We start from the raw sequence: 26332 nt of genomic DNA, 5'->3' as shown, positions 1-26332 counted from the left end.
AGTTGTTGGCCTTAAGGCTAAGCTGTGGAAACACAGCCAGTAGAAGAAATTACACTCCCAGTGGTGTATAGAAGAGATAAGGTAATAAAATGTTAATAATTTTTTATTGTTCTCTACAAGTATTGGTGATTGGTTTAAGGACAGATATAAGATAAAGAAGCAGGTATATGTACACAATGTGATAAAGTAATGAGATCTGATTATACCTACAAGCTCAACCAATTTTATTAGGCTGTGGCTTCAAAACACAAAATCAGCTAATTCACAAATAAACCTTAAAAAGCAAATCTCATATATTTTATACTCTGTAGCTGGTAAAAAAAAGTAATTGGAAACACATTAAGGAGAAAACAATTTATAGTATACTATCCCTTTAAGTTGTGAGAAAAACAGTGAGATCTGTAGGGTGGAAATGTTTAGAAAATTACACTGGGATTTGAGAGACAATTTCATACACACCCATGGAACACTCATGTTCAGCCCTCTTTTTTTTAAAAAATAATTTTTATTGAGGGTCAAACGTTTACATAAAATTCAGTTTGCTCAATTAAACATATAACACAAGTTAATGAGTGAAAATAAAGATGCGTACAAACTTACACATGACTGTATCACTTGGTACAACAATCACATTCAATTACCAAACTGAGAGATAGATCAAATACATAATATTTGGAGAGCAATCCTAAAACCTCCCTCATTTTTTTTCCTCATAAGCAGTTGCGGCCACTTTTGGACCCCAATTAATTTGACTTACTAAGCAGAGGGTTTTTGGATGAAACAGGCCACTTTTGGACCCGTACTGATCATTCTCCCTCTCATGTCTGCCAGGACCGTGGGAAGGTCCAGAAAACTTAAAAAATTGAAGGAGGGCAGAAGAACTAATATGATATAGGCTTATAACAGTTAATGTTGTTATAACTAACACAGCTTCAGAAAAACAGAAAATATAGAGACTTTGGCTCAATATCACCAAGTAGAATACATTTATATGTCATAAGTAGTGATGTCGCGAACCTAAAATTTTCGGTTCGCGAACGGCGGACTCGAACTTCCGGTATTGTTCGCGAGCGCGCGAACCACCATTGAATTCAATAGGCAGGCGAACTTTAAAACCTACAAGGACTCTTTCTGGCCACAATAGTGATGGAAAAGTTGTTTCAAGGGTACTAACACCTGGACTGTTGCATGCTGGAGGGGGATCCCTGGCAAAACTCCCATGGAAAATTACATAGTTGATGCAGAGTCTGCTTTTAAGCCATAATGGGTCTAAATCAACTAACATTCCCAAAGTGGCTGTCTCAAAACATCCCGGACAGAAGATTGATTGATAGTGATAGATAGGATAGATAGATATACATAGATTGATAGTTAGATAGAATCGATAGAAGAGAAATAGATAGATTTGTTAGATATATAATTACCCTAATAAATTCTAATAATCAAACATGCGTTCTTGGACCCAACTAGCTTGTGTCAATTAGTACTTTTCTTAGCACTTTAATCCCTGTTTCCCCCCCCTATCGGGGGAGTTCTATATGGCCTGCCAGATTACCCTGAAAAATTATAATAATAAGACATGTGGTATGCTACCTATTTTAACAAGGTTGTGTTTTAAGTACTACCATTCTTAGCACTTTAATCTCTGTAACTCCCCCTATTTGGGGATGGCAGGCAGGAGGTAGATGCAATTCAAGGACACTAGGAGACTGATTACTGACAGTCTAAACAGTGATGATTGACAATTTTTGCAATACTGTTAACAGAAATATGATTGCTGACAACAATTGGCTAGGTGGGGGCCTGGCTCACAGCAGGCTGCAAGGCAGGAGGAAAGTGCTATTCAATGGCACCAGCAAACTGAGGATTCAAATCACAGCAACTATTACCAAAAATTTTAATTTTTAATTATTAGAATACTGTCACAACAAATATGATTGGTGTAAATATTTTTTAAGTAGGCCTGGCACACAGGCTTGGAAGGCTGTAGAAAAGTGCAATTCAAAGGCACGAGCAAACTGAGGATTAAGATCATCAACAAATCAAGATTTTTTTAATTGTAATTAGTAACTATACTGTGACAAAAAATTAGGATTGGTGTAAATAGTTGGCAAGACGGCCTGGCACAAAAGGATGGCAGGTAGGAGGTAGATGCAATTCAAGGACACTAGGAGACTGATTACTGACAGTCTAAACAGTGATGATTGACAATTTTTGCAATACTGTTAACAGAAATATGATTGCTGACAACAATTGTTTAGGTGGGGGCCTGGCTCACAGCTGGCTGCAAGGCAGGAGGAAAGTGCTATTCAATGGCACCAGCAAACTGAGGATTCAAATCAAAGCAACTATTACCAAAAATTTTAATTTTTAATTATTAGAATACTGTCACAACAAATATGATTGGTGTAAATATTTTTGAAGTAGGCCTGGCACACAGGCTTGGAAGGCCGTAGAAAATTGCAATTCTAGGGCACGAGCAAACTGAGGATTAAGATCAACACTAAAAAAATGTTTTATTTAAATTAATAACTATACTGTCTGCGACAACAATTATGATTGGTGTAAATAGTTGGCTAGACGGCCTGGCACAAAAGGCTGGCAGTGGCAGGCAGGAGGTAAATGAAATTCAATGGCACTAGGAGACTGAATATTCGCAGTCCAAAAAATTATGATTTTTTTTTTATTACTGTTACAAGAATTGTGATTGGTGCCACTAATTGGCTACTTGGGCCTGGCAGACAGGCTGGCAGATATGAGTCGTGGATGGTAGGTAGGGCAGCAATTTAACACAGTATGCTGTGTAAGTGACAAAAACACAGGACTGATAGAAAATTAAGTTACATTGCACTAGCAAAATGTTTGAAAATTTTAGATTTTAATATTAAAATTATGTTAAGAAGTGCAATGCACATATGACTCTATGAGTGGTCGCACTGGCTGGCTGCTACGTAGGGCAGCAATTATAACAACAGTATGCTGTGTAAGTCAGATAGACAGTTAGACACAGGCCTGATAGAAAATACAATTAGATTACACTAGCATAATGATTTAAAGACCTTTTTTTGGAAATTTTAAGAAAAAGGTTAAGCACATACATATGAGTCGTGGCTGATAGCCTTGGAAGGGCAGCTATTAAAAACAGTAGGCTCTGTATGTCGGATACACACACGCCTGATAGAAAATACTATTAGATTACACTAGAAAAATGATTGAAATTATTTTTTGCGGGGGGGAATTAAAAAAAGGTTAAACACATATGAGTCGTGGCTCATAGACTAGGGAGGGCAGCAAGTAAACACAGTAGGCTCTCTATGTCAGCAAAACACACAGGCCGGATAGAAAATTATATTAGATTACACTAGCAAACAAATTTAAACTTTTTTTTTTTATATATATTAAAATTAAGGTGAAAGAAAAATAGATATGAGTGCTGGGTGGCTGCCTGGCACAGACCAATTAACCAAAAGACTGAAAAAAAAAGAGGTATATTAATGCTGAGTGAGCCTGACAGACACAGGCATGATAGTAAATGTAATTAGATTACACTATCGAAATATATATATATTTTTTTTAATTTAAAATAATGTTATAAACGGATATTAACACTGGTGGCTGCTGGCTGGCACAGAGCAATGAACCAGAGTATATGCTGTGTGACACTGGCCTAATAGAAAATGAAAAAAAATTACACTAGAAAAATAATTATATTTTTGGGTTAGTTAAATTTAAACTAATGTTGTTAGGGAGATATCAGTGGTGGCAGTAGTCACAGCATATGCTGTGAGCCTTAAACACACAGCTGAAAGCCAGGCAAATGCTAATAAAAAAAAAAACGAAAAAAAAAAAAAAAACGGCACGAAATATAGCCCTAAAAAGGGCTTTTTGGGGTGCTGTGCTTGCAGCAGAGATGAGTGGAGTCCTTCTGGACTGTAAATACACTAGCCTAGCTATGTTTTTACTATTAATGTCAGGAGCAAAACCACAACACGTCCTCTCATTAAAAAATCAAGGTCGTTATGAGTCTAAAATGGTGGATTCCGAGTAGCTGGGAGTGTCTGTGAGGGAGTGTCTGATGTTGATTGGCTCTAATGTGTCAGGCGGCTGTGACATAAAGGGTCAAAGTTTCTACAATGATGACACATAGGGGCGGATCGAACATCGCCATGTGTTCGCCCACAAACGCGAACGCGAACAACCTATGTTCGCTGTGAACCGTTTGCGGGCGAACAGTTCGGGACATCACTAGTCATAAGCCTCATATAGACTCTAGAAAATATTACAAATGTTAGGAGACTATTGTATATATTGTTATAGAAAATGAACAATCCCCAGATTTAGATATCTAATAGTGTGCATTTCACTATATTCAGTAAGCTAACAGTAAAGGAGAGTTCTTCTAATGATATTATTCAGCTCTAGACTTTGTTATCCCATAACATACATTTTGAGACAGATTTAGCTGAAAAGGGTCTTCTAATTTGAGATCTAGACCTGGGGAGTCTATTGTTCCAGTTCCTTGATCTTGCAAATGATATATCTTGCATTGATTTAGTGCTTAATGTCCCTTTAAAAGGGAAAAATAGTCTGGATAAATTTCTGTATATAAACAAAATTCATGGATATGATTGCTAGTATTAAATGGGTCACATTTTAATGGGGTTATTTAAGCTTAACTGGAGTTTTTTGTAAGTATTTTAGATTTGTATAGGTTGAACTCGATGGACTTCAGTCTTTTTTCAACCTTATCTACTATGTTACTATGTTACTATGTTATGTATGGAACTGTCAGTCAATGATATCTCTCTCATGAGAATGCTGCTTATATTTGTAATGGGCTAACACACAGCCATAAATAAAAAATATTACAAAAAAGCTGTTTGATGGTTTTATGAATAATAATATTTTTTAACCTCCATAAGATATTTACAATAAACTTTATTTATTAATAAAACAAACACAGCATGTATAAACATCTTTTTACTTAATTCCATAGGAATCTGTTAAGAATATAAATAAATAAAAATACATTAAAAAATAATACACTTTTTTATATAAATATATTTTTTAAATAAATATATTGCAACAAATATTGCTGCATAAAAACCTGATTCCTTTGAACAACGTTTGCAAGAAAAAAGTTTACATTTTATGTCTATAATTTCCTGAGAATATACAGTATGTACTGTCCCTACATTGGGCTAGATTACGAGTAGAGTTCAATACTGCGCTTTTGTGAGCACAATATTTATGCTCCACTCAGTAATACCAGCAGACAGAAATGTGCGCTGGTATTACAAATGTGGCGCAATATGAACATGACCTTCTGTTCGCATTGTCAGGAAGCCTTGCACTGACGAGAGCGCGCTTCTATAGGCTTCAATGGGAGCCTCGTTCTGCTGCCGATAGACACAGCAAACCACCTAGCGCAGGGGGCAAATTCTGCAGAGTTGGGCAGCAATAAATAAATATGAATGTATATGAATTAATTAATTATTAATAAACACAGCATGTAGTAACATTTTTTTAAGGAATTCCATAGGAATCTGTTAAAAATATAAATAAAAATACATTAAAAAATAATACACATTTTCGTTATATAAATATTGTTTTAAATAAATATATTGCAACAAATATTGCTGCATAAAAACCTGATTCCTTTTAATGTTTGCAAAACAAAGTTTACATTTCATGTCTCTAGTTTCCTATGTGTTTTTCAGAGAATATACAGTATATACTGTCCCTACATTATGTGTTGGATAATCGGTCTGACACAAGTGCAGCCAACAGTAACTATCTTCTTTTCCAATTTAAAGATATAGTTGCATTCTTTTAGCTCCCGACGCAGGACCAGCATCTCCTGTCTGATGGGGATAGAATTCATACTGAAGTCCACGTTACCCTCAGAATCCAAACATCCATCATGCTGGCATTTAGCTTCCGCGATGACTTGGGGGTATCTGTTCTGATCAATATCAAGGCTGTAGGATCAAAAAGAAAATATATTATACATTATGTATCCAGTGTACTTAGCTACCTTTGGGACCCTGTAGAACAGTGATGTCTAAACATAATTCTGGGTCAAAATGCCTCCAATGCTATAACCCCCACACATGAACTATGTTCTGTATAGCAACCAAGGTTAGGCAGACACCAGTGTTTATATATGTGTGTATACATATTCAAGTTACATATAAAAGTTATTATTGCTATGAATAATGTATTTTAATGATATAGAAATATATAGGGGGCGATTTATTAAGCAGCAGACGCTGCTTATTCTGTGCGAGCCTTTCGGCTCACCTGAAACAGCAGTTAAGAAGCAACTGTCTTAAGACTGCTGCTCCTTAACTCCTCCGCCAATCTATCTATATATTTTTTTAATTACAACATGCATAAATTAATTAATTAAAATTATAATTGTTTTCATCAACAGAAAATATATTAATTTTACCTGTAATCCCAGGGTGAGGTGGAGCGTTTTCTGATGTCATTTGCTACATTCTGGACTTGCCCGCTGATATTCAGGCTGACCCGCACTACTGGGGGAAATGCCATGCTTCTGGGTGGGCATCCTTTGTTGAGATGATGCAGATCTACACCATGGACAGACACTGTTATACTGGCACCCAGCATAACCAGTAACAATGGGATGTGAAACTGAAAGAAAGAAGGAAATACATTAGCATTGTCCAGCTATCTATAATTCATATCATAAGTTTATTAATACAAAATTATAAGTACTTTAGTCCTTGAAATACTTATACTAACAAGACACTATTAAATTTAAAATGATTAATACATTAAACATCCACATGTAGTATATGAAGTCACATGTTAGTATATGAATATAGATGCCATAATAATAATAATCATAATAAAAATAAAACAAAATACATATTTACATATTTAGCAATTATTGCCTTAAAAAATATCTGTTTATCAACATAGACAGAGGTGGATAGATAGAGAACTAGACATAGACAGATAGACAAACAACATAAAGATAGACAGACAGATAGATAGATAGATAGATATCATTATTTTATTCAGAGAAAACTCTTCAGAATCAATATCACAAGATTCTTAACTTGGATTGCAGAGTTTGATATTTTGTTATTCAATACAAGAATATAACTACTGTCGTACATACACATCAGTGTGTCATTTCAGAATCTGTCTGACGTTACATAGAATACAGTAATATTAATACTTACCACTGTTATTAATACTTACTCATTGTGCGCCTTGTGCTCCTTCTCTATGTGATGAAAGAATTGCAGGTGAGTGTTGTGAGATGTTTGTGTCCTGACCCATTATTTTATAGGGACCTCTGCATGCACAGGGGTTTCCACTGGTATCTGTAATGTGCTGTTGCATTGTAATGAGGATTTCCTCTGTGATTTTTTTCTTCTTCTTTAAAAAAAGTTCTATGTCATAGTCCGTCGTCAAATGAGAGGAAAATATGAGGTTGTAAATCAGACACATTTATTCTTCCTGCACCTATACAACAAGTTTTTGATTAATGAAGTCAGATATTATTAGCAACAGAACTAGGTAAAATGTTATGCAAATAACTTTGCTAGTAGTTCTTAGACGAATAGGAAAGTCACAATTAAACTTGCATGATTCCGATAGAACATGTCATTTTAAGACACTTTTAAAATCACATTTATTTTTAAATGTGCTTTGTTCTCTTGGTAACCCTTGTTGAAAAAGAATATGCACATATCCTACACTAGTGTAAGTTACTGCTAATTGGTGCCTGCACACATTTGTCTTTTTGCGATTGGCTGACTAGATGTGTTCAACTTGCTGCCAGTAGTGCAATGATGTTCCTTCAGCAAAGGATAACAAGAGAACAAAGCAAATGTGTTAATGGAAGTAAAGTGGAAAGTTGTTTAAAATTGTATGTTCTATCCAAATAATGAAATACAATTTGTGGTTTCCTGTCCCTTTAACCTCTTAGTGACTGCATTCTATTTAGCATTTACTGGGTGACAGATTCTTGAACGGTAATGTTAGTCTGCTGCTTATTATACAGGAATAACAATAAAATAAATTAAGTGTCTAGTACAGTGATTTTCAACCTTTTTTTTGCCGTGGCACACTTTTTTACATTAAAAAATCCTGCGTCACACCACCATCCCAAAATTTTACAAAATAACACATTGTAGCTTAATACAGTGTGTATATATATATATGTGTGTATATATATATATGTGTGTATATATATATATGTGTGTATATATATATACACAACCATACATACATACACACACACACACTGTACTGTGCTGTCATGCCATGCCTCCAACAAACTATACATGACATATTGACATTCATTCACAAACAATCATAACGATTGTCTGTGAATGAATGTCAATATGTCATGTTTGTAAATAATGCCTGATGAGCCTGTCACATACCTCCCAATATTTCAAAATTTGAAAGAGGGACACCCCCACACTGGGAAAAGTCCCCCCCATCAGTCATCATCTCACTTAAAATAAAAAAAGGCCCAGAATAAAAAAACAAGCAAAATTTAAAAAATATGTCACACTGTTGTCAGTCTGCCGCGGCACACCTGAGGATCTCTCACGGCACACTGGTTGAAAAACACTGATCTAGTATCTGTGTCTATTTCACTCATAATGCCCCACGGAGGTAAAGTGGTAACATTTAAAGATATATAAATATAAATGAATATTAACAAGGGTAATGGTTAAACATAAACAATAATGAGTCTCTTGAAGTTTTACTAAACATAAATAGAGGATTATATGTTCGGCTCTGGAGAGTTGAGGAAGAGTTAAGTGTTTTTGCTGACATGTAAGAATAGGTTTTAATATCTAAGACCTCATAATATTTAAATATGAAAATAGTATAGTCCCCTCCCCACTCTAGACAACTACATAATAACTATCCTATGGGAGCATTCTCAAGAATTTGTAAGAATATGGTTAATATTAAAGCTGTAGTTTTGAGATATATTCCTAAATATAGATTTGGAGATAATATTTCTTATTATTGATGACAATAGAAGGAAATGTACTGAATAAGGATACTAAGGGAGGGTCGTACACTGATATATATATATATATATATATATATAAAGCCTTTTTAACTTTTTAACTTGTAGTGTATATTCTCAAGAAAGAGTGACCATGTTTGCCCATTGTGCATCTACAGGGACAATAGTTTTTTTTCCAAAATTTTGGCACAATTCATAATTTAATGAACTAAAGGGAGTCTAACGGCAAGATTTATCAAAGTGTGAATAAGAAAATTCTCACATTTGTTGTCAAAAAACCCTCACAAATGATATCACCATATTTATTAAAGGTTATGCGCCAATAAAGTCACAACTTTTCATATGTGCAAACAAATTGACTCTTGACCATTTGCAAGTCTTTAAAATATGCAAATAAGTTGTCTGGAAATGCCTAATTCTTGTATTAATCTTTATTGGCATTTTAAAATACCCGTATATATATATATATATATATATATATATATATATGCAGTTCTCATATATTTATGAAAAGTAGCGCATGCAAAATGGAAAAATGTATTTTTCTTTCCGTAATGGTTGTATCTAGGGTTAGAAATTGCCCACAACAAGGCGCAGAACCTGTAGAATAATAATTAATTAAATAATAAAAAGGTATATACAGATTTATAAAAAAGTAACATAATTTAAAGTGCAATTGAAATAAGTGTACTAAAAAGAACAAAGATAAGATCCAAAAAACGGGCAATCTTCCTCGATGAAAGAGAGCCAAAGAAGGGGCAAAATAAAAATAACTTTAATATATAAGAAATAACATTCTTACAAACAATCACGTGATTAATTTATTCTGTTATAATAGGATAAAAACAATAAAACCATTTACCGGCTAAAGTGGCTAAAGTTAAGATTGATAAATTAAGTAAAAACTACATTTTCGCAAGAAAACTAGATCAGCCATTTGCTTGACATTGCAAAAAAAAATTTTGCACCAAAAAAAATGTCTCTAAAATTTTGATAAATACTGGCAACATTTTTTATTTCACACATTGCGAACTACTGCGGAAATAATCACAACTTTTTAGGCGCATTTTTTCGGGGCTTAATACATTTTTCCCTAAGGCTTTGATGATTAAAGATTCTCCAGATTGGAGAAAAGTTATAGTGCAGACGGCACAGGGCTGAAGTCAACAGAGATTAGAGATGTTTCATAAAGGTCTCCTCTCAGATGAGATGATCTAAAATAATCCACCAGCACGCCATAATCTCTCACAAGATTCTAGACAGGCAAATGTTGCTATACTTCTCTAAGAGGCATTCCCTGTATTGCTGCAAGGAATGACACTTAGAGAAGTTTGGCAAAATTTTCAGTTTGCAACAAATTTAACTGAAATACTTTCACTACAATTTGACTTGCATCTGCCTCTAATTTAGTATTGTAAATTTTGATCAAACTTCACTTGCATACAACTGGCGAAATAAATCAGTGGGATTTGCTTATGTAAAATGCTTAGAGAATATCATGAGAATTGTGATAGAGATTCAGACACATCCTTGGGAGCTACCCTGTTTAGCCCAAGGAAGTCCCCTGTCTCTTCCACTTTCTGAAACCATCAGTTGTATTTTACATACAAAATTATTATAAGGTGCAATGTAATTTATAAAAGATAAACAGAAATATATAATGATCATAATTTGTTAAAGCAACACAGAAACTTTCAAAGCATAATACACATTTCTGAAATCATTGTTATGTATAGAATCTGAATGCATTAAAAAACAAAATAGAAAGTGCAAAGCTTAAATGTAATAAAACTTAAAGGATCCAATTGGAAGTCTAAAGTAATATGAAAAGAAAAGCACAAAGTGTAAATGTAACAAAAGTATCATGTCATGTAGTGCATAATTGCACTGGGCCTTCACATACATAAATCCAGACAATGACCTTTTAGAGGAGTATAGCAAAATCTGTCCTTTTACAATCTTGTGAGGGATTATTTTAGATCATCTCATCTGAGCAGAGAGCTTTAGAACATAAGGCGCTATAAGGGTCCGATGTTTAAAAGTTTGCAAGCAAAAACATGAAAAACCATTCTAAGCCTGACAGGTCTTTGTGCAATTATCTAAGAAGATGGGTGGTCTCTGCGAGTGACAAGATGTCTTCTATAGAAATAATGAGAGCTCTCTGCTATGTAAAAGTTCACAATGGAGGATGAAGTAAACAGGAAGAAACTTGAATATTAAAGGGACAGTCTACACCAGATTTTTTTTTGTTCTAAAAGATAGATAATCCCTTTATTATACATTCCCCAGTTTTGAATTACCAACACTGTTATGAAAATATACTTTTTACCTCTGTGATTACCTTGTATCTAAGCCTTTGCAGACTGCCCCTTATTTCAGTTCTTATGACAGACTTGCATTTAGCCAATCAGTGCCCTCTCATTTGTAATTCCACAGGTGTGGTCACAATGTTATCTGTATGGCACACATGAAATAACACCCTCTAGATGTGAAAAACTGCCAAATGAATTAAAATAAGGGGTGGCCTCAAGAGCTTAAACATTAGCATATGCTATCAACAAAGAATAGCAAGAGAACAAAGCAAATTTGAATGTTAAAGTGAATTGTAAAGTTGTTTAAATTAGCTTTCCCTATCTGAATCATTTAATTTTGACTAGAGTGTCCCTTTAAGTCTAACACAAATCAAAATGTGCATTTTTCAGTGCACTGTAGCTTAAAATCACTGTTATTTTCATATACATTGGTTTTCCTTTAATAGTTGTTAGTGTTTTGATTATTTTGATAAAGCTAATCACATATTAAAGGGACAGTTTAACAAAAAAAAAATCTCCCTTTTAATTTGTTCCCAATTATCCACTTTACCTGCTAGAGTGTATTAAATTGCTTACAAGTATTTCCATTACCCTTATATTGGCATTTGAAATAGTTGATTTAGCCTGTGATATAACCACCTATCCTGAAAGTTGTTGGCCTTAAGGCTAAGCTGTGGAAACACAGCCAGTAGAAGAAATTACACTCCCAGTGGTGTATAGAAGAGATAAGGTAATAAAATGTTAATCATTTTTTATTGTTCTCTACAAGTATTGGTGATTGGTTTACGGACAAATATAAGATAAAGAAGCATGTATATGTACACAATGTGATAAAGTAATGAGATCTGATTATACCTACAAGCTCAACCAATTTTATTAGGTTGTGGCTTCAAAACACAAAATCAGCTAATTCACAAATAAACCTTAAAAAGCAAATCTCATATATTTTATACTCTGTAGCTGGTAAAAAAAAGTAATTGGAAACACATTAAGGGGAAAACAATTTATAGTATACTATCCCTTTAAGTTGTGAGAAAAACAGTGAGATCTGTAGGGTGGAAATGTTTAGAAAATTACACTGGGATTTGAGAGACAATTTCATACACACCCATGGAACACTCATGTTCAGCCCTCTTTTTTTAAAAAAATAATTTTTATTGAGGGTCAAACGTTTACATAAAATTCAGTTTGCTCAATTAAACATATAACACAAGTTAATGAGTGAAAATAAAGATGCGTACAAACTTACACATGACTGTATCACTTGGTACAACAATCACATTCAATTACCAAACTGAGAGATAGATCAAATACATAATATTTGGAGAGCAATCCTAAAACCTCCCTCATTTTTTTTCCTCATAAGCAGTTGCGGCCACTTTTGGACCCCAATTAATTTGACTTACTAAGCAGAGGGTTTTTGGATGAAACAGGCCACTTTTGGACCCGTACTGATCATTCTCCCTCTCATGTCTGCCAGGACCGTGGGAAGGTCCAGAAAACTTAAAAAATTGAAGGAGGGCAGAAGAACTAATATGATATAGGCTTATAACAGTTAATGTTGTTATAACTAACACAGCTTCAGAAAAACAGAAAATATAGAGACTTTGGCTCAATATCACCAAGTAGAATACATTTATATGTCATAAGTAGTGATGTCGCGAACCTAAAATTTTCGGTTCGCGAACGGCGGACTCGAACTTCCGGTATTGTTCGCGAGCGCGCGAACCGCCATTGAATTCAATAGGCAGGCGAACTTTAAAACCTACAAGGACTCTTTCTGGCCACAATAGTGATGGAAAAGTTGTTTCAAGGGTACTAACACCTGGACTGTTGCATGCTGGAGGGGGATCCCTGGCAAAACTCCCATGGAAAATTACATAGTTGATGCAGAGTTTGCTTTTAAGCCATAATGGGTCTAAATCAACTAACATTCCCAAAGTGGCTGTCTCAAAACATCCCGGACAGAAGATAGATTGATAGTGATAGGTAGGATAGATAGATATACATAGATTGATAGTTAGATAGAATCGATAGAAGAGAAATAGATAGATTTGTTAGATGTATAATTACCCTAATAAATTCTAATAATCAAACATGCGTTCTTGGACCCAACTAGCTTGTGTCAATTAGTACTTTTCTTAGCACTTTAATCCCTGTTTCCCCCCCCTATCGGGGGAGTTCTATATGGCCTGCCAGATTACCCTGAAAAATTATAATAATAAGACATGTGGTATGCTACCTATTTTAACAAGGTTGTGTTTTAAGTACTACCATTCTTAGCACTTTAATCTCTGTAACTCCCCCTATTTGGGGATGGCAGGCAGGAGGTAGATGCAATTCAAGGACACTAGGAGACTGATTACTGACAGTCTAAACAGTGATGATTGACAATTTTTGCAATACTGTTAACAGAAATATGATTGCTGACAACAATTGGCTAGGTGGGGGCCTGGCTCACAGCAGGCTGCAAGGCAGGAGGAAAGTGCTATTCAATGGCACCAGCAAACTGAGGATTCAAATCACAGCAACTATTACCAAAAATTTTAATTTTTAATTATTAGAATACTGTCACAACAAATATGATTGGTGTAAATATTTTTTAAGTAGGCCTGGCACACAGGCTTGGAAGGCTGTAGAAAAGTGCAATTCAAAGGCACGAGCAAACTGAGGATTAAGATCATCAACAAATCAAGATTTTTTTAATTGTAATTAGTAACTATACTGTGACAAAAAATTAGGATTGGTGTAAATAGTTGGCAAGACGGCCTGGCACAAAAGGATGGCAGGTAGGAGGTAGATGCAATTCAAGGACACTAGGAGACTGATTACTGACAGTCTAAACAGTGATGATTGACAATTTTTGCAATACTGTTAACAGAAATATGACAACAATTGTTTAGGTGGGGGCCTGGCTCACAGCAGGCTGCAAGGCAGGAGGAAAGTGCTATTCAATGGCACCAGCAAACTGAGGATTCAAATCAAAGCAACTATTACCAAAAATTTTAATTTTTAATTATTAGAATACTGTCACAACAAATATGATTGGTGTAAATATTTTTTAAGTAGGCCTGGCACACAGGCTTGGAAGGCCGTAGAAAATTGCAATTCTAGGGCACGAGCAAACTGAGGATTAAGATCAACACTAAAAAATTTTTTTATTTAAATTAATAACTATACTGTCTGTGACAACAATTATGATTGGTGTAAATAGTTGGCTAGACGGCCTGGCACAAAAGGCTGGCAGTGGCAGGCAGGAAGTAAATGAAATTCAATGGCACTAGGAGACTGAATATTCGCAGTCCAAAAAATTATGATTTTTTTTTTATTACTGTTACAAGAATTGTGATTGGTGCCACTAATTGGCTACTTGGGCCTGGCAGACAGGCTGGCAGATATGAGTCGTGGATGGTAGGTAGGGCAGCAATTTAACACAGTATGCTGTGTAAGTGACAAAAACACAGGACTGATAGAAAATTAAGTTACATTACACTAGCAAAATGTTTGAAAATTTTAGATTTTAATATTAAAATTATGTTAAGAAGTGCAATGCACATATGACTCTATGAGTGGTCGCACTGGCTGGCTGCTACGTAGGGCAGCAATTATAACAACAGTATGCTGTGTAAGTCAGATAGATAGTTAGACACAGGCCTGATAGAAAATACAATTAGATTACACTAGCATAATGATTTAAAGACTTTTTTTTGGAAATTTTAAGAAAAAGGTTAAGCACATACATATGAGTCGTGGCTGATAGCCTTGGAAGGGCAGCTATTAAAAACAGTAGGCTCTGTATGTCGGATACACACACGCCTGATAGAAAATACTATTAGATTACACTAGAAAAATGATTGAAATTATTTTTTGGGGGGGGGATTAAAAAAAGGTTAAACACATATGAGTCGTGGCTCATAGACTAGGGAGGGCAGCAAGTAAACACAGTAGGCTCTCTATGTCAGCAAAACACACAGGCCGGATAGAAAATTATATTAGATTACACTAGCAAACAAATTTAAACTTTTTTTTTTATATATATTTATATATATATTAAAATTAAGGTGAAAGAAAAATAGATATGAGAGCTGGGTGGCTGCCTGGCACAGACCAATTAACCAAAAGACTGAAAAAAAAGAGGTATATTAATGCTGAGTGAGCCTGACAGACACAGGCATGATAGTAAATGTAATTAGATTACACTAGCGAAATATTTTTATTTTTTTTTTAATTTAAAATAATGTTATAAACGGATATTAACACTGGTGGCTGCTGGCTGGCACAGAGCAATGAACCAGAGTATATGCTGTGTGACACTGGCCTAATAGAAAATGAAAACAAATTACACTAGAAAAATAATTATATTTTTGGGTTAGTTAAATTTAAACTAATGTTGTTAGGGAGATATCAGTGGTGGCAGTAGTCACAGCATATGCTGTGAGCCTTAAACACACAGCTGAAAGCCAGGCAAATGCTAATAAAAAAAAAAACGAAAAAAAAAAAAAAAAAACGGCACGAAATATAGCCCTAAAAAGGGCTTTTTGGGGTGCTGTGCTTGCAGCAGAGATGAGTGGAGTCCTTCTGGACTCTAAATACACTAGCCTAGCTATGTTTTTACTATTAATGTCAGGAGCAAAACCACAACACGTCCTCTCATTAAAAAAGCAAGGTCGTTATGAGTCTAAAATGGTGGATTCCAAGTAGCTGGGAGTGTCTGTGAGGGAGTGTCTGATGTTGATTGGCTCTAATGTGTCAGGCGGCTGTGACATAAAGGGTCAAAGTTTCCACAATGATGACACATAGGGGCGGATCGAACATCGCCATGTGTTCGCCCACAAACGCGATCGCGAACAACCTATGTTCGCTGTGAACCGTTCGCGGGCGAACAGTTCGGGACATCACTAGTCATAAGCCTCATATAGACTCTAGAAAATATTACAAATGTTAGGAGACCATTGTATATATTGTTATAGAAAATGAACAATCCCCAGATTTAGATATCTAATAGTGTGCATTTCACTATATTCAGTAAGCTAACAGTAAAGGAGAGTTCTTCTAATGATATTATTCAGCTCTAGACTTTGTTATCCCATAACATACATTTTGAGACAGATTTAGCTGAAAAGGGTCTTCTAATTTGAGATCTAGACCTGGGGAATCTATTGTTCCAGTTCCTTGATCTTGCAAATGATATATCTTGCATTGATTTAGTGCTTAATGTCCCTTTAAAAGGGAAAAATAGTCTGGATAAATTTCTGTATATAAACAAAATTCATGGATATGATTGCTAGTATTAAATGGGTCACATTTTAATGGGGTTATTTAAGCTTAACTGGAGTTTTTTGTAAGTATTTTAGATTTGTATAGGTTGAACTCGATGGACTTCAGTCTTTTTTCAACCTTATCTACTATGTTACTATGTTACTATGTTACTATGTTATGTATGGAACTGTCAGTCAATGATATCTCTCTCATGAGAATGCTGCTTATATTTGTAATGGGCTAACACACAGCCATAAATAAAAAAATATTACAAAAAAGCTGTTTGATGGTTTTATGAATAATAATATTTTTTAACCTCCATAAGATATTTACAATAAACTTTATTTATTAATAAAACAAACACAGCATGTATAAACATCTTTTTACTTAATTCCATAGGAATCTGTTAAGAATATAAATAAATAAAAATACATTAAAAAATAATACACTTTTTTATATAAATATATTTTTTAAATAAATATATTGCAACAAATATTGCTGCATAAAAACCTGATTCCTTTTAACAACGTTTGCAAGAAAAAAGTTTACATTTTATGTCTATAATTTCCTGAGAATATACAGTATGTACTGTCCCTACATTGGGCTAGATTACGAGTAGAGTTCAATACTGCGCTTTTGTGAGCACAATATTTACGCTCCACTCAGTAATACCAGCAGACAGAAATGTGCACTGGTATTACAAATGTGGCGCAATATGAACATGACCTTGTGTTCGCATTGTCAGGAAGCCTTGCACTGACGAGAGCGCGCTTCTATAGGCTTCAATGGGAGCCTTGTTCTGCTGCCGATAGACACAGCAAACCACCTAGCGCAGGGGGCAAATTCTGCAGAGTTGGGCAGCAATAAATAAATATGAATGTATATGAATATATACACAGATTAACACATAAATCTATATGCATATAAGCATATACATATATATATACAGGGAACACACAATTCCCATAGTGCCATTTTTTTCTAACACCCGCCGCTATTAACCCCTTAAAACTGCTTAGTGCATAATACCCTCTATTTTTAGGGCATTTGGGGCACCTTTAGGAAATTAACCAGAGATCTGATCTCTGGTTAATTCTCTGAGCACTAATTGCTACCGCAAGATCGCTGTAGCAATAACCAGCCGCGTTGGCTGGTTATTTTTCACGTGCCTGCAAATCTCTACTCCACTCCACTTGTAATCTAGCCATCTATATCTTGCATTTATTTAGTGTTCAATGTCTCTTTAAATGGGAACTGTCAGTTAATGGTATCTCTCTCACAAGAATGCATACTAATATTTCTTATAGGCTACCACACAGTCATGAATAAAAAATATTATAAAAAAAAATGCTGTTTGATGGTTTTAGGAATAATAATATTTTTTTACTATAAGAATTTTACAATTAACTTTCATTTATTAATAAACACAGCATGTAGTAACATTTTTTTAAGGAATTCCATAGGAATCTGTTAAAAATATAAATAAAAATACATTAAAAAATAATACACATTTTCGTTATATAAATATTGTTTTAAATAAATATATTGCAACGAATATTGCAGCATAAAAACCTGATTCCTTTTAATGTTTGCAAAACAAAGTTTACATTTCATGTCTCTAGTTTCCTATGTGTTTTTCAGAGAATATACAGTATGTACTGTCCCTACATTATGTGTTGGATAATCGGTCTGACACAAGTGCAGCCAACAGTAACTATCTTCTTTTCCAATTTAAAGATATAGTTGCATTCTCTTAGCTCCCGACGCAGGACCAGCATCTCCTGTCTGATGGGGATAGAATTCATACTGAAGTCCACGTTACCCTCAGAATCCAAACATCCATCATGCTGGCATTTAGCTTCCGCGATGACATGGGGGTATCTGTTCTGATCAATATCAAGGCTGTGGGATCAAAAAGAAAATATATTATACATTATGTATCCAGTGTACTTAGCTACCTTTGGGACCCTGTAGAACAGTGATGTCTAAACATAATTCTGGGTCAAAATGCCTCCAATGCTATAACCCCCACACATGAACTATGTTCTGTATAGCAACCAAGGTTAGGCAGACACCAGTGTTTATATATGTGTGTATACATATTCAAGTTACATATAAAAGTTATTATTGCTATGAATAATGTATTTTAATGATATAGAAATATATAGGGGACGATTTATTAAGCAGCAGACGCTGCTTATTCTGTGCGAGCCTTTCGGCTCACCTGAAACAGCAGTTAAGAAGCAACTGTCTTAAGACTGCTGCTCCTTAACTCCTCCGCCAATCTATCTATATATTTTTTTAATTACAACATGCATAAATTAATTAATTAAAATTATAATTGTTTTCATCAACAGAAAATATATTAATTTTACCTGTAATCCCAGGGTGAGGTGGAGCGTTTTCGGATGTCATTTGCTACATTCTGGACTTGCCCGCTGATATTCAGGCTGACCCGCACTACTGGTGGAAATGCCATGCTTCTGGGTGGGCATCCTTTGTTGAGATGATGCAGATCTACACCATAGACAGACACTGTTATACTGGCACCCAGCATAACCAGTAACAATGGGATGTGAAACTGAAAGAAAGAAGGAAATACATTAGCATTGTCCAGCTCTCTATAATTCATATCATAAGTTTATTAATACAAAATTATAAGTACTTTAGTCCTTGAAATACTTATACTAACAAGACACTATTACATTTAAAATGATTAATACATTAAACATCCACATGTAGTATATGAAGTCACATGTTAGTATATGAATATAGATGCCATAATAATAATAATCATAATAAAAATAAAACAAAATACATATTTACATATTTATCAATTATTGCCTTGAAAAATATCTGTTTATCAACATAGACAGAGGTGGATAGATAGAGAACTAGACATAGACAGATAGATAGACAACATAAAGATAGATAGACAGATAGATAGATAGATAGATAGATAGATATTATTTTATTCAGCGAAGACTCTTCAGAATCAATATCACAAGATACTTTATCCTTAACTTGGATTGCAGAGTTTGATATTTTGTTATTCAATACAAGAATATAACTACTGTCGTACATACACATCAGTGTGTCATTTCAGAATCTGTCTGGCTTTACATAGAATACAGTGATATTAATACTTACCATTGTTAGCAAACTCATTGTGCGCCTCGTGCTCCTTCTCTATGTGATGAAAGAATTGCAGGTGAGTGTTGTGAGATGCTTGTGTCCTGACCCATTATTTTATAGGGACCTCTGCTTGCACAGGGGTTTCCACTGGTATCTGTAATGTGCTGTTGCATTGTAATGAGGATTTCCTCTGTGATTTTTTTTTCTTCTTTAAAAAAAGAACTATGTCATAGTCCGTCACCAAATGAGAGGAAAATATGAGGTTGTAAATCAGACACATTTATTCTTCCTGCACCTATACAACAAGTTTTTGATTAATGAAGTCAGATATTATTAGCAACAGAACTAGGAAAAATGTTATGCAAATAACTTTGCTAGTAGTTCTTAGACGAATAGGAAAGTCCCAATTAAACTTGCATGATTCCGATAGAACATGTCATGTTAAGACACTTTTAAAATCACATTTATTTTTAAATGTGCTTTGTTCTCTTGGTAACCCTTGTTGAAAAAGAATATGCACACATCCTACACTAGTGTAAGTTACTGCTAATTGGTGCCTGCACACATTTGTCTTTTTGCGATTGGCTGACTAGATGTGTTCAACTTGCTGCCAGTAGTGCAATGATGTTCCTTCAGCAAAGGATAACAAGATAACAAAGCAAATGTGCTACTGGAAGTAAAGTGGAAAGTTGTTTAAAATTGGATGTTCTATCCAAATAATGAAATACAATTTGGGGTTTCCTGTCTCTTTAACCTCTTAGTGACTGCATTCTATTTAGCATTTCCTGGGTGACAGATTCTTGAACTGTAATGTTAGTCTGCTGCTTATTATACAGGAATAACAATGAAATAAATTAAGTATCTAGTATCAGTGTCTATTTCACTCATAATGCCCCACGGAGGTAAAGTGGTAACATTTAAAGATATATAAATATAAATGAATATTAACAAGGGTAATGGTTAGACATAAACAATAATGAGTCTCTTGAGGTTTTACTAAACATAAATAGAGGATTATATGTTCGGCTCTGGAGAGTTGAGGAAGAGTTAAGTGTTTTTGCTGACATGTAAGAATAGGTTTTAATATCTAAGACCTCATAATATTTAAATATGAAAATAGTATAGTACCCTCCCCCACTCTAGACAACTACATAATAACTATTCTATGGGAGCATTCTCAAGAATTTGTGAGAATTAGGTTAATATTAAAGCTGGAGCTTTGAGATATACTCCTAAATATAGATTTGGAGATAATATTTCTTATTATTGATGACAATAGAAGGAAATGTACTGATTCAGGATACTAAGGGAGGGTCGTACACTGATATATATATATATATATATATATATATATAAAGCCTTTTTAACTTTTTAACTTGTAGTGTATATTCTCAAGAAAGAATGACCATGTTTGCCCATTGTGCATCTACAGGGACAATAGTTTTTTTTTCCCAAAATTTTGGCACAATTCATAATTTAATGAACTAAAGGGAGTCTAAGGGCAAGATTTATCAAAGTGTGAATAAGAAAATGCTCACATTTGTTGTCAAAAAACCCTCACAAATGATATCACCATATTTATTAAAGGTTATGCGCCAATAAAGTCACAACTTTTCATATGTGCAAACAAATTGACTCTTGACCATTTGCAAGTCTTTAAAATATGCAAATAAGTTGTCTGGAAATGCCTAATTCTTGTATTAATCTTTATTGGCATTTTAAAATGCCCGTATATATATATATATATATATATATATATATATATATATATAAATACAGATATTAGACTCCGCACTAAATATGAATAAATAATGAAATGCAAAAATGTGCAAAGAAATATTTTAATGTTCGCAAGGAAAATGTAACAAGAAAATATGTTGCATACACAAAATCATGATGTCACAACATCCATACAAACATACATACAAACTGGGCGTCCCCAGTTATCAAGCAAATATGGAGTGGAGGAGGTCAGCTGGAGAGTAAAAAGCAAACCCAGGTAGTATATGCAAAACCATGGGAAAATCTTTACAGTATACAAATACTTCAAGGCAGTTCATGCACTATAAGCAGTTCATGCAAATGGCAGAGAAAGCAATGATAGGGTAGCTGGCAATTGCAGAGATAAAAGATGCAGCAAAGAATCACAGATGAAGCAGTTCATGCACTTTAGAAAGTTCATACATTCCATAGATAGTAATCGTTATCAGGATAACACATGATGTCAAGTATCACCAAGATGTAATAAAGTGTTTCCTTTTCTATGTTGACAGTTGTTGCCATATGTATGTTAACTTAGTAACTGTATAATAAAGCCCCTCTGGCACTCAAGGACAAGAGTCCGCCGTGAGGATAAAGAACTTGCAAATGCAGCGCTCACAGAGCGATCTCACCCAAACTGTGTCTGGAGTATAACAGAGAGCGTCCATGTCATAGGTAACAATGGTGATTCAAGCTGTGCTCCGCATCAATCAAAGTATCAGCGACCCGATGTAGCATGTAAGTATCCAACTCTCTTGGTGTCTGATGTCACATCCACCAGTCAGGCAACGCGCGTTTTGGGCTCCGCCCTTCAACTTGGCCTGTCGTCGTCGGAATAACCACCTCCTTTTAACTTTGCAACTTGTAACTCCAGATCACGCCCTCTCGGCGTCATTCTATCCTAGTCCTTTCATAAAATCAAGAGCCACATCACAGACATGCGCAAATGGCTAAATGTAATCTTTAGGCAGTAGCGGAACTTCTGCATGATATATGTTAGTGTGGTAAGGCTCAAACGATAATAATGAGGCCAAAATGTTTAAGTTGCAATTATGTAGAGGGATATAAGTGTTAAAAATTAGTCAACACTCAAAGTGAAAATGAAAAAATGAAAAAATGAAAAAAAAAGATCTAATAAAAAAATAAATATGGGGGGATGCTTCCGGGCGGCGGCCATGATGGCAGCATATTTCAGGGCTGAAGAGCTGGATTGATATATCCATTGCATATCATCTGACTACGGCATCATCTACGGTCGAAAGTGTTATATAACTAAACCATAGATCCTACTGATCAGTTTGACCTAAAAAGTGGAGCTAACTTCTCCCCTGTTATACTGGAACGGTGAGGTACGCAGTGGCGGCCCAGAACAAGGCCTGACCGTCACCTAACCCCCCCGGTGATCCGGGTACAACAGCTTACTAAGCTGTCCTTCTATAAACACTGCGCTATGGCACTCAATATTTGCCTAACAGAAGCTGCAATTATCTCCTTATTGGAAGAACATTTTCAGAAACTGGCCTCTTTAATATCCGGTGGGCTCAGTACTCGATCTCAGTCCGCCCCACAAGAAGCTGAGGACCGACTCTCTTTAGCACCTCCGGAGGTCTTGCCAAGAGCTGAGATATCCCTACCGCCCTCTCACATCGTAACTAACTTACCTGCCCCTTCGGCAAAAGTTCCGATCAGAACATTACCACTGAGGTCGTATCCTAAAGGGGGCCGTATACCTCAGAGGACCGGGCTTGGGAGAAGATGGCGGCGAAAAGCAAACCAGGTCTCCCTAACACTCCTTTCACCAAACAGCCGATACAAAGGGCTTGAGCAGCTAGGTGGAGATATGTCTCGGCGGGCTTTCCTGTCTGCCAGAGACCCGTATACTGTGAGTATGCTCAGATTAACTGCAGTAAAGGGCCTGAGCGCTGGAAGTGCTTCATTGAACTTCATTGGGCCACGAAACCCCACTGTCTATCAGGCCATATGGAATTCAGCCCCACCAGTGGGTTGTGTGCACTTTCTGGGACGCACTGGTATAGGCTGACTCTGTGGAGCAATTTCCCATCACCGTTAACCGGTGGGGTTTACATCTGAACATAAGCGGTGCTGGGGATGTACTGTCATTTTGGATTTTATTGGTGGATTAGATGCTCAAACTGCCGGAGGTGCTTGACTATGCCCCCCTCCGCCATATTATCCGGCTATGTAACTTAATTACATATAAAGGGATTATACAAATACCACAGGTATCAAGATAATGAACATTTAACAGGAGTTCCTGTCTGGAGTCTTTTGTAAAGATGAAGTCCCTTCTGATTATCTAAGAGACTCCTAGGAATAATGACCTCTGTTTATTTGTTAACGTAACTCTCCAACGTTGCTTTATCTAGCTTCTAATATAAGTGATGTTGCCCTCCTTAAAGTTTTACTGTTTGGTTTAATCTGGCGGTTTAGATAGAATGGGTATAACCAGAGTCCAAATCAGAGACTAGTTATTACACTGAACAGTATTGTAGCATGTTTGGTTCTCTCACATGAATATCGATGTACAGTCTAACGTTCAGCTCATATCACAAAGCTAAGCTGTTTCCATCTAGTTTAATATATTCCCATACGGAGTATTGAGTAGGGGTAACATTGCATATAATTTTCATGTTATTACCAGCTATTTATTTTATATGACAGACGAAAATTTTCCTGCCAGCATACTTCAATTTACTATGTAGGCTTAGTTGGTGATATGCCTCTTTTTATACCCCTAGAAATAACCACATGGGGTATAAAGCTGTACAGTGCTTATTATTATTATCATATGTTTAATCTACTAACGTCTAATTACCCTAGCATATTTAGCTGCTACTTTTATTTTTATTGTATGCATCTGTTTGCAGAGGTTTTATAGAGGTATGCCTTACTTTTTCTACATGTATAAAATGGGCCAGTATAATCATAATATATATATAGTTAGTTTTAACTAAATTTCTTACTTATAAGACAGTGTTGTTGTGAATATAGGTCATGCGATAAGGTGGGTCTTTAATGAAGAGCCATATGTGTTAGTAATTGAGTATATCTCCTAAGGTTCTAGAAAGGCCATCAGAGTCCACCTATTCTCCCAATGTAACACACATTAGTAAAGTGGGATATTATGATGAAATTTCATCTAGTAATACCAATTTGGTTCTGCAGCTATTAATGTAACTTAGTTGTGCCTAGCCTCTTATGTTGCTTATACATCAGGGTCCAAGAGCGGCCCGACATAATTCATTTTATAGATAAGCATGTGTCATAGCAATAAGGCCCAAGAGTGGCCTTTTGAATATCACTAGTTTCCCCCTTTTAAGGTAAAAGAGATCACGAAGGTCCAAGAGTGGCCTACTTTTGTTTGGGGAATTTCTAATTAATAAAAAGGAGGTTGATTATGTCACAGGCCATTTAGTATGTAAACTGTACCTTGTATTCTAGAATAGGTGATGTTGTTTGGTCTTGTGTATTACTTGTTTGCATGTCTCACCTGCAATTGCCTGTAAAAATTTACTTTTGTTCTGCTTTGTTGAAACCTCAATAAAAGAAATAAAAAAAAAAAAAAAAAAAAAAAATATGTAGAACAAAATTTTAATAAAAAATAAAAAAGAAGAAAAGCACAAAGAGTGTCAATACACATCTTTTACTAAAGAGAACAGATGAAGGCACAGTCCCTATATAAAAGTACCCCATGTGATCTCCCTATTGAGACCATAGGGGGTTAAAGAGTCTATTTTTGGATCCAAAGTGCTTCCTTTTCAAAAAGCAACTTTTGTCTATTCCCACCTCTCCTTAAAGGGCCAACCCCATCTACCACCTGAAATTTGAGTTGACTTTTGTTGTGCCCTAAAAGAGTAAAATAATGGGCAACTGGGGCAGAGGGGTCTTATTTACCTATCGCTACTTTGTGCTGTTTGATCCTTTCTCGAATGGATTTTGTGGTTTCACCAACATAAGCTAGCCCACATGGGCATTTGATGACATAGACTACATAGTTCGGGTCACAAGTGAAATGACGTCAAATTGGTAAGCGTTTGCCTTATCTGGGGTGTGTAATTGTATCTCCCAGTTGTATCGAGTTACACTGTGCACAATTATTACAAGGGAAAGTGCCTTGTGGAACAGAATTATCAACTATTCGCATTGGCCCAATTTGAGTGTCTGCTTTGACCAGGGCATCTCTCAGATTACGGTTTCTCTTATATGAGAATAAGGGAAAATCTTTAAACGTACTAGCAAGTAATCTATCTTCTGACAATAGACCCCAGTGTTTCCTAAAAATCCGTTTTAAAGGAGCAATGTGGTGACCATAGGGTACCACAAATGGAATCCTGTTATTAAGAGTTCTCCTATTGCATTTTTTCTGAATAAGGTCAGAGCGGGGGATAAGATCTACCTTCGATTTGTGCATATTTAACAAGTCAATTGGATATCCCCTGCTTTCAAAGCGATAGAAAAAGTTGTTAAATTGTTCATTCAGACGTGATGTATCATTAACTATGCATTTAGCCCTTAATAGTTGGCTGAAAGGAAGGCTATTGATGGTCTGTGGAGGATGAAAACTAGAAAAGACCAGTAAATTGTTTCTATCTGTGTCCTTTCTAAACACATCTGTTAACAATGAACCATTGCTCAATGAGATAGTTATATCAAGAAAATTCTGTGTCTTAGAGTCATAATTGATGGTAAATTGTAGGTTTGGATCAAAAGTATTCAATTCCTGAAAGAAAGACATCAGTGAATTACTATCACCTGTCCAAACCATAAAGACATCATCAATATATCTTTTCCAAAAGCTGCAATGTGTTTT

The 26332-nt window shown here is 35.3% G+C and overlaps 2 protein-coding genes across 2 annotated transcripts; both read right to left on the bottom strand.

Moving 5' to 3' along the window:
• Positions 1-5743: 5743 nt before the first annotated feature.
• LOC128656921 (interleukin-17A-like) lies at positions 5744-17813 on the bottom strand. Its single transcript, XM_053711095.1, has 3 exons — positions 17775-17813; positions 6455-6660; positions 5744-5981 (listed from the first exon to the last, which is right to left on the bottom strand). The coding sequence occupies exons 1-3, from the start codon at positions 17811-17813 to the stop codon at positions 5744-5746; spliced, it is 483 nt and encodes a 160-aa protein (XP_053567070.1).
• A 456-nt stretch (positions 17814-18269) lies between these two features.
• Positions 18270-19773, bottom strand: LOC128656920 (interleukin-17A-like). Its single transcript, XM_053711094.1, has 3 exons — positions 19756-19773; positions 18981-19186; positions 18270-18507 (listed from the first exon to the last, which is right to left on the bottom strand). The coding sequence occupies exons 1-3, from the start codon at positions 19771-19773 to the stop codon at positions 18270-18272; spliced, it is 462 nt and encodes a 153-aa protein (XP_053567069.1).
• Between the last annotated feature and the right edge of the window lie 6559 nt (positions 19774-26332).

This window comes from Bombina bombina, chromosome 4 (assembly GCF_027579735.1).
Source record: "Bombina bombina isolate aBomBom1 chromosome 4, aBomBom1.pri, whole genome shotgun sequence".
Lineage (NCBI taxonomy): Eukaryota > Metazoa > Chordata > Amphibia > Anura > Bombinatoridae > Bombina > Bombina bombina.
The sequence above is the reverse complement of the archived record's forward strand: the minus strand, read 5'-3'. Positions and strand labels throughout refer to the sequence as shown.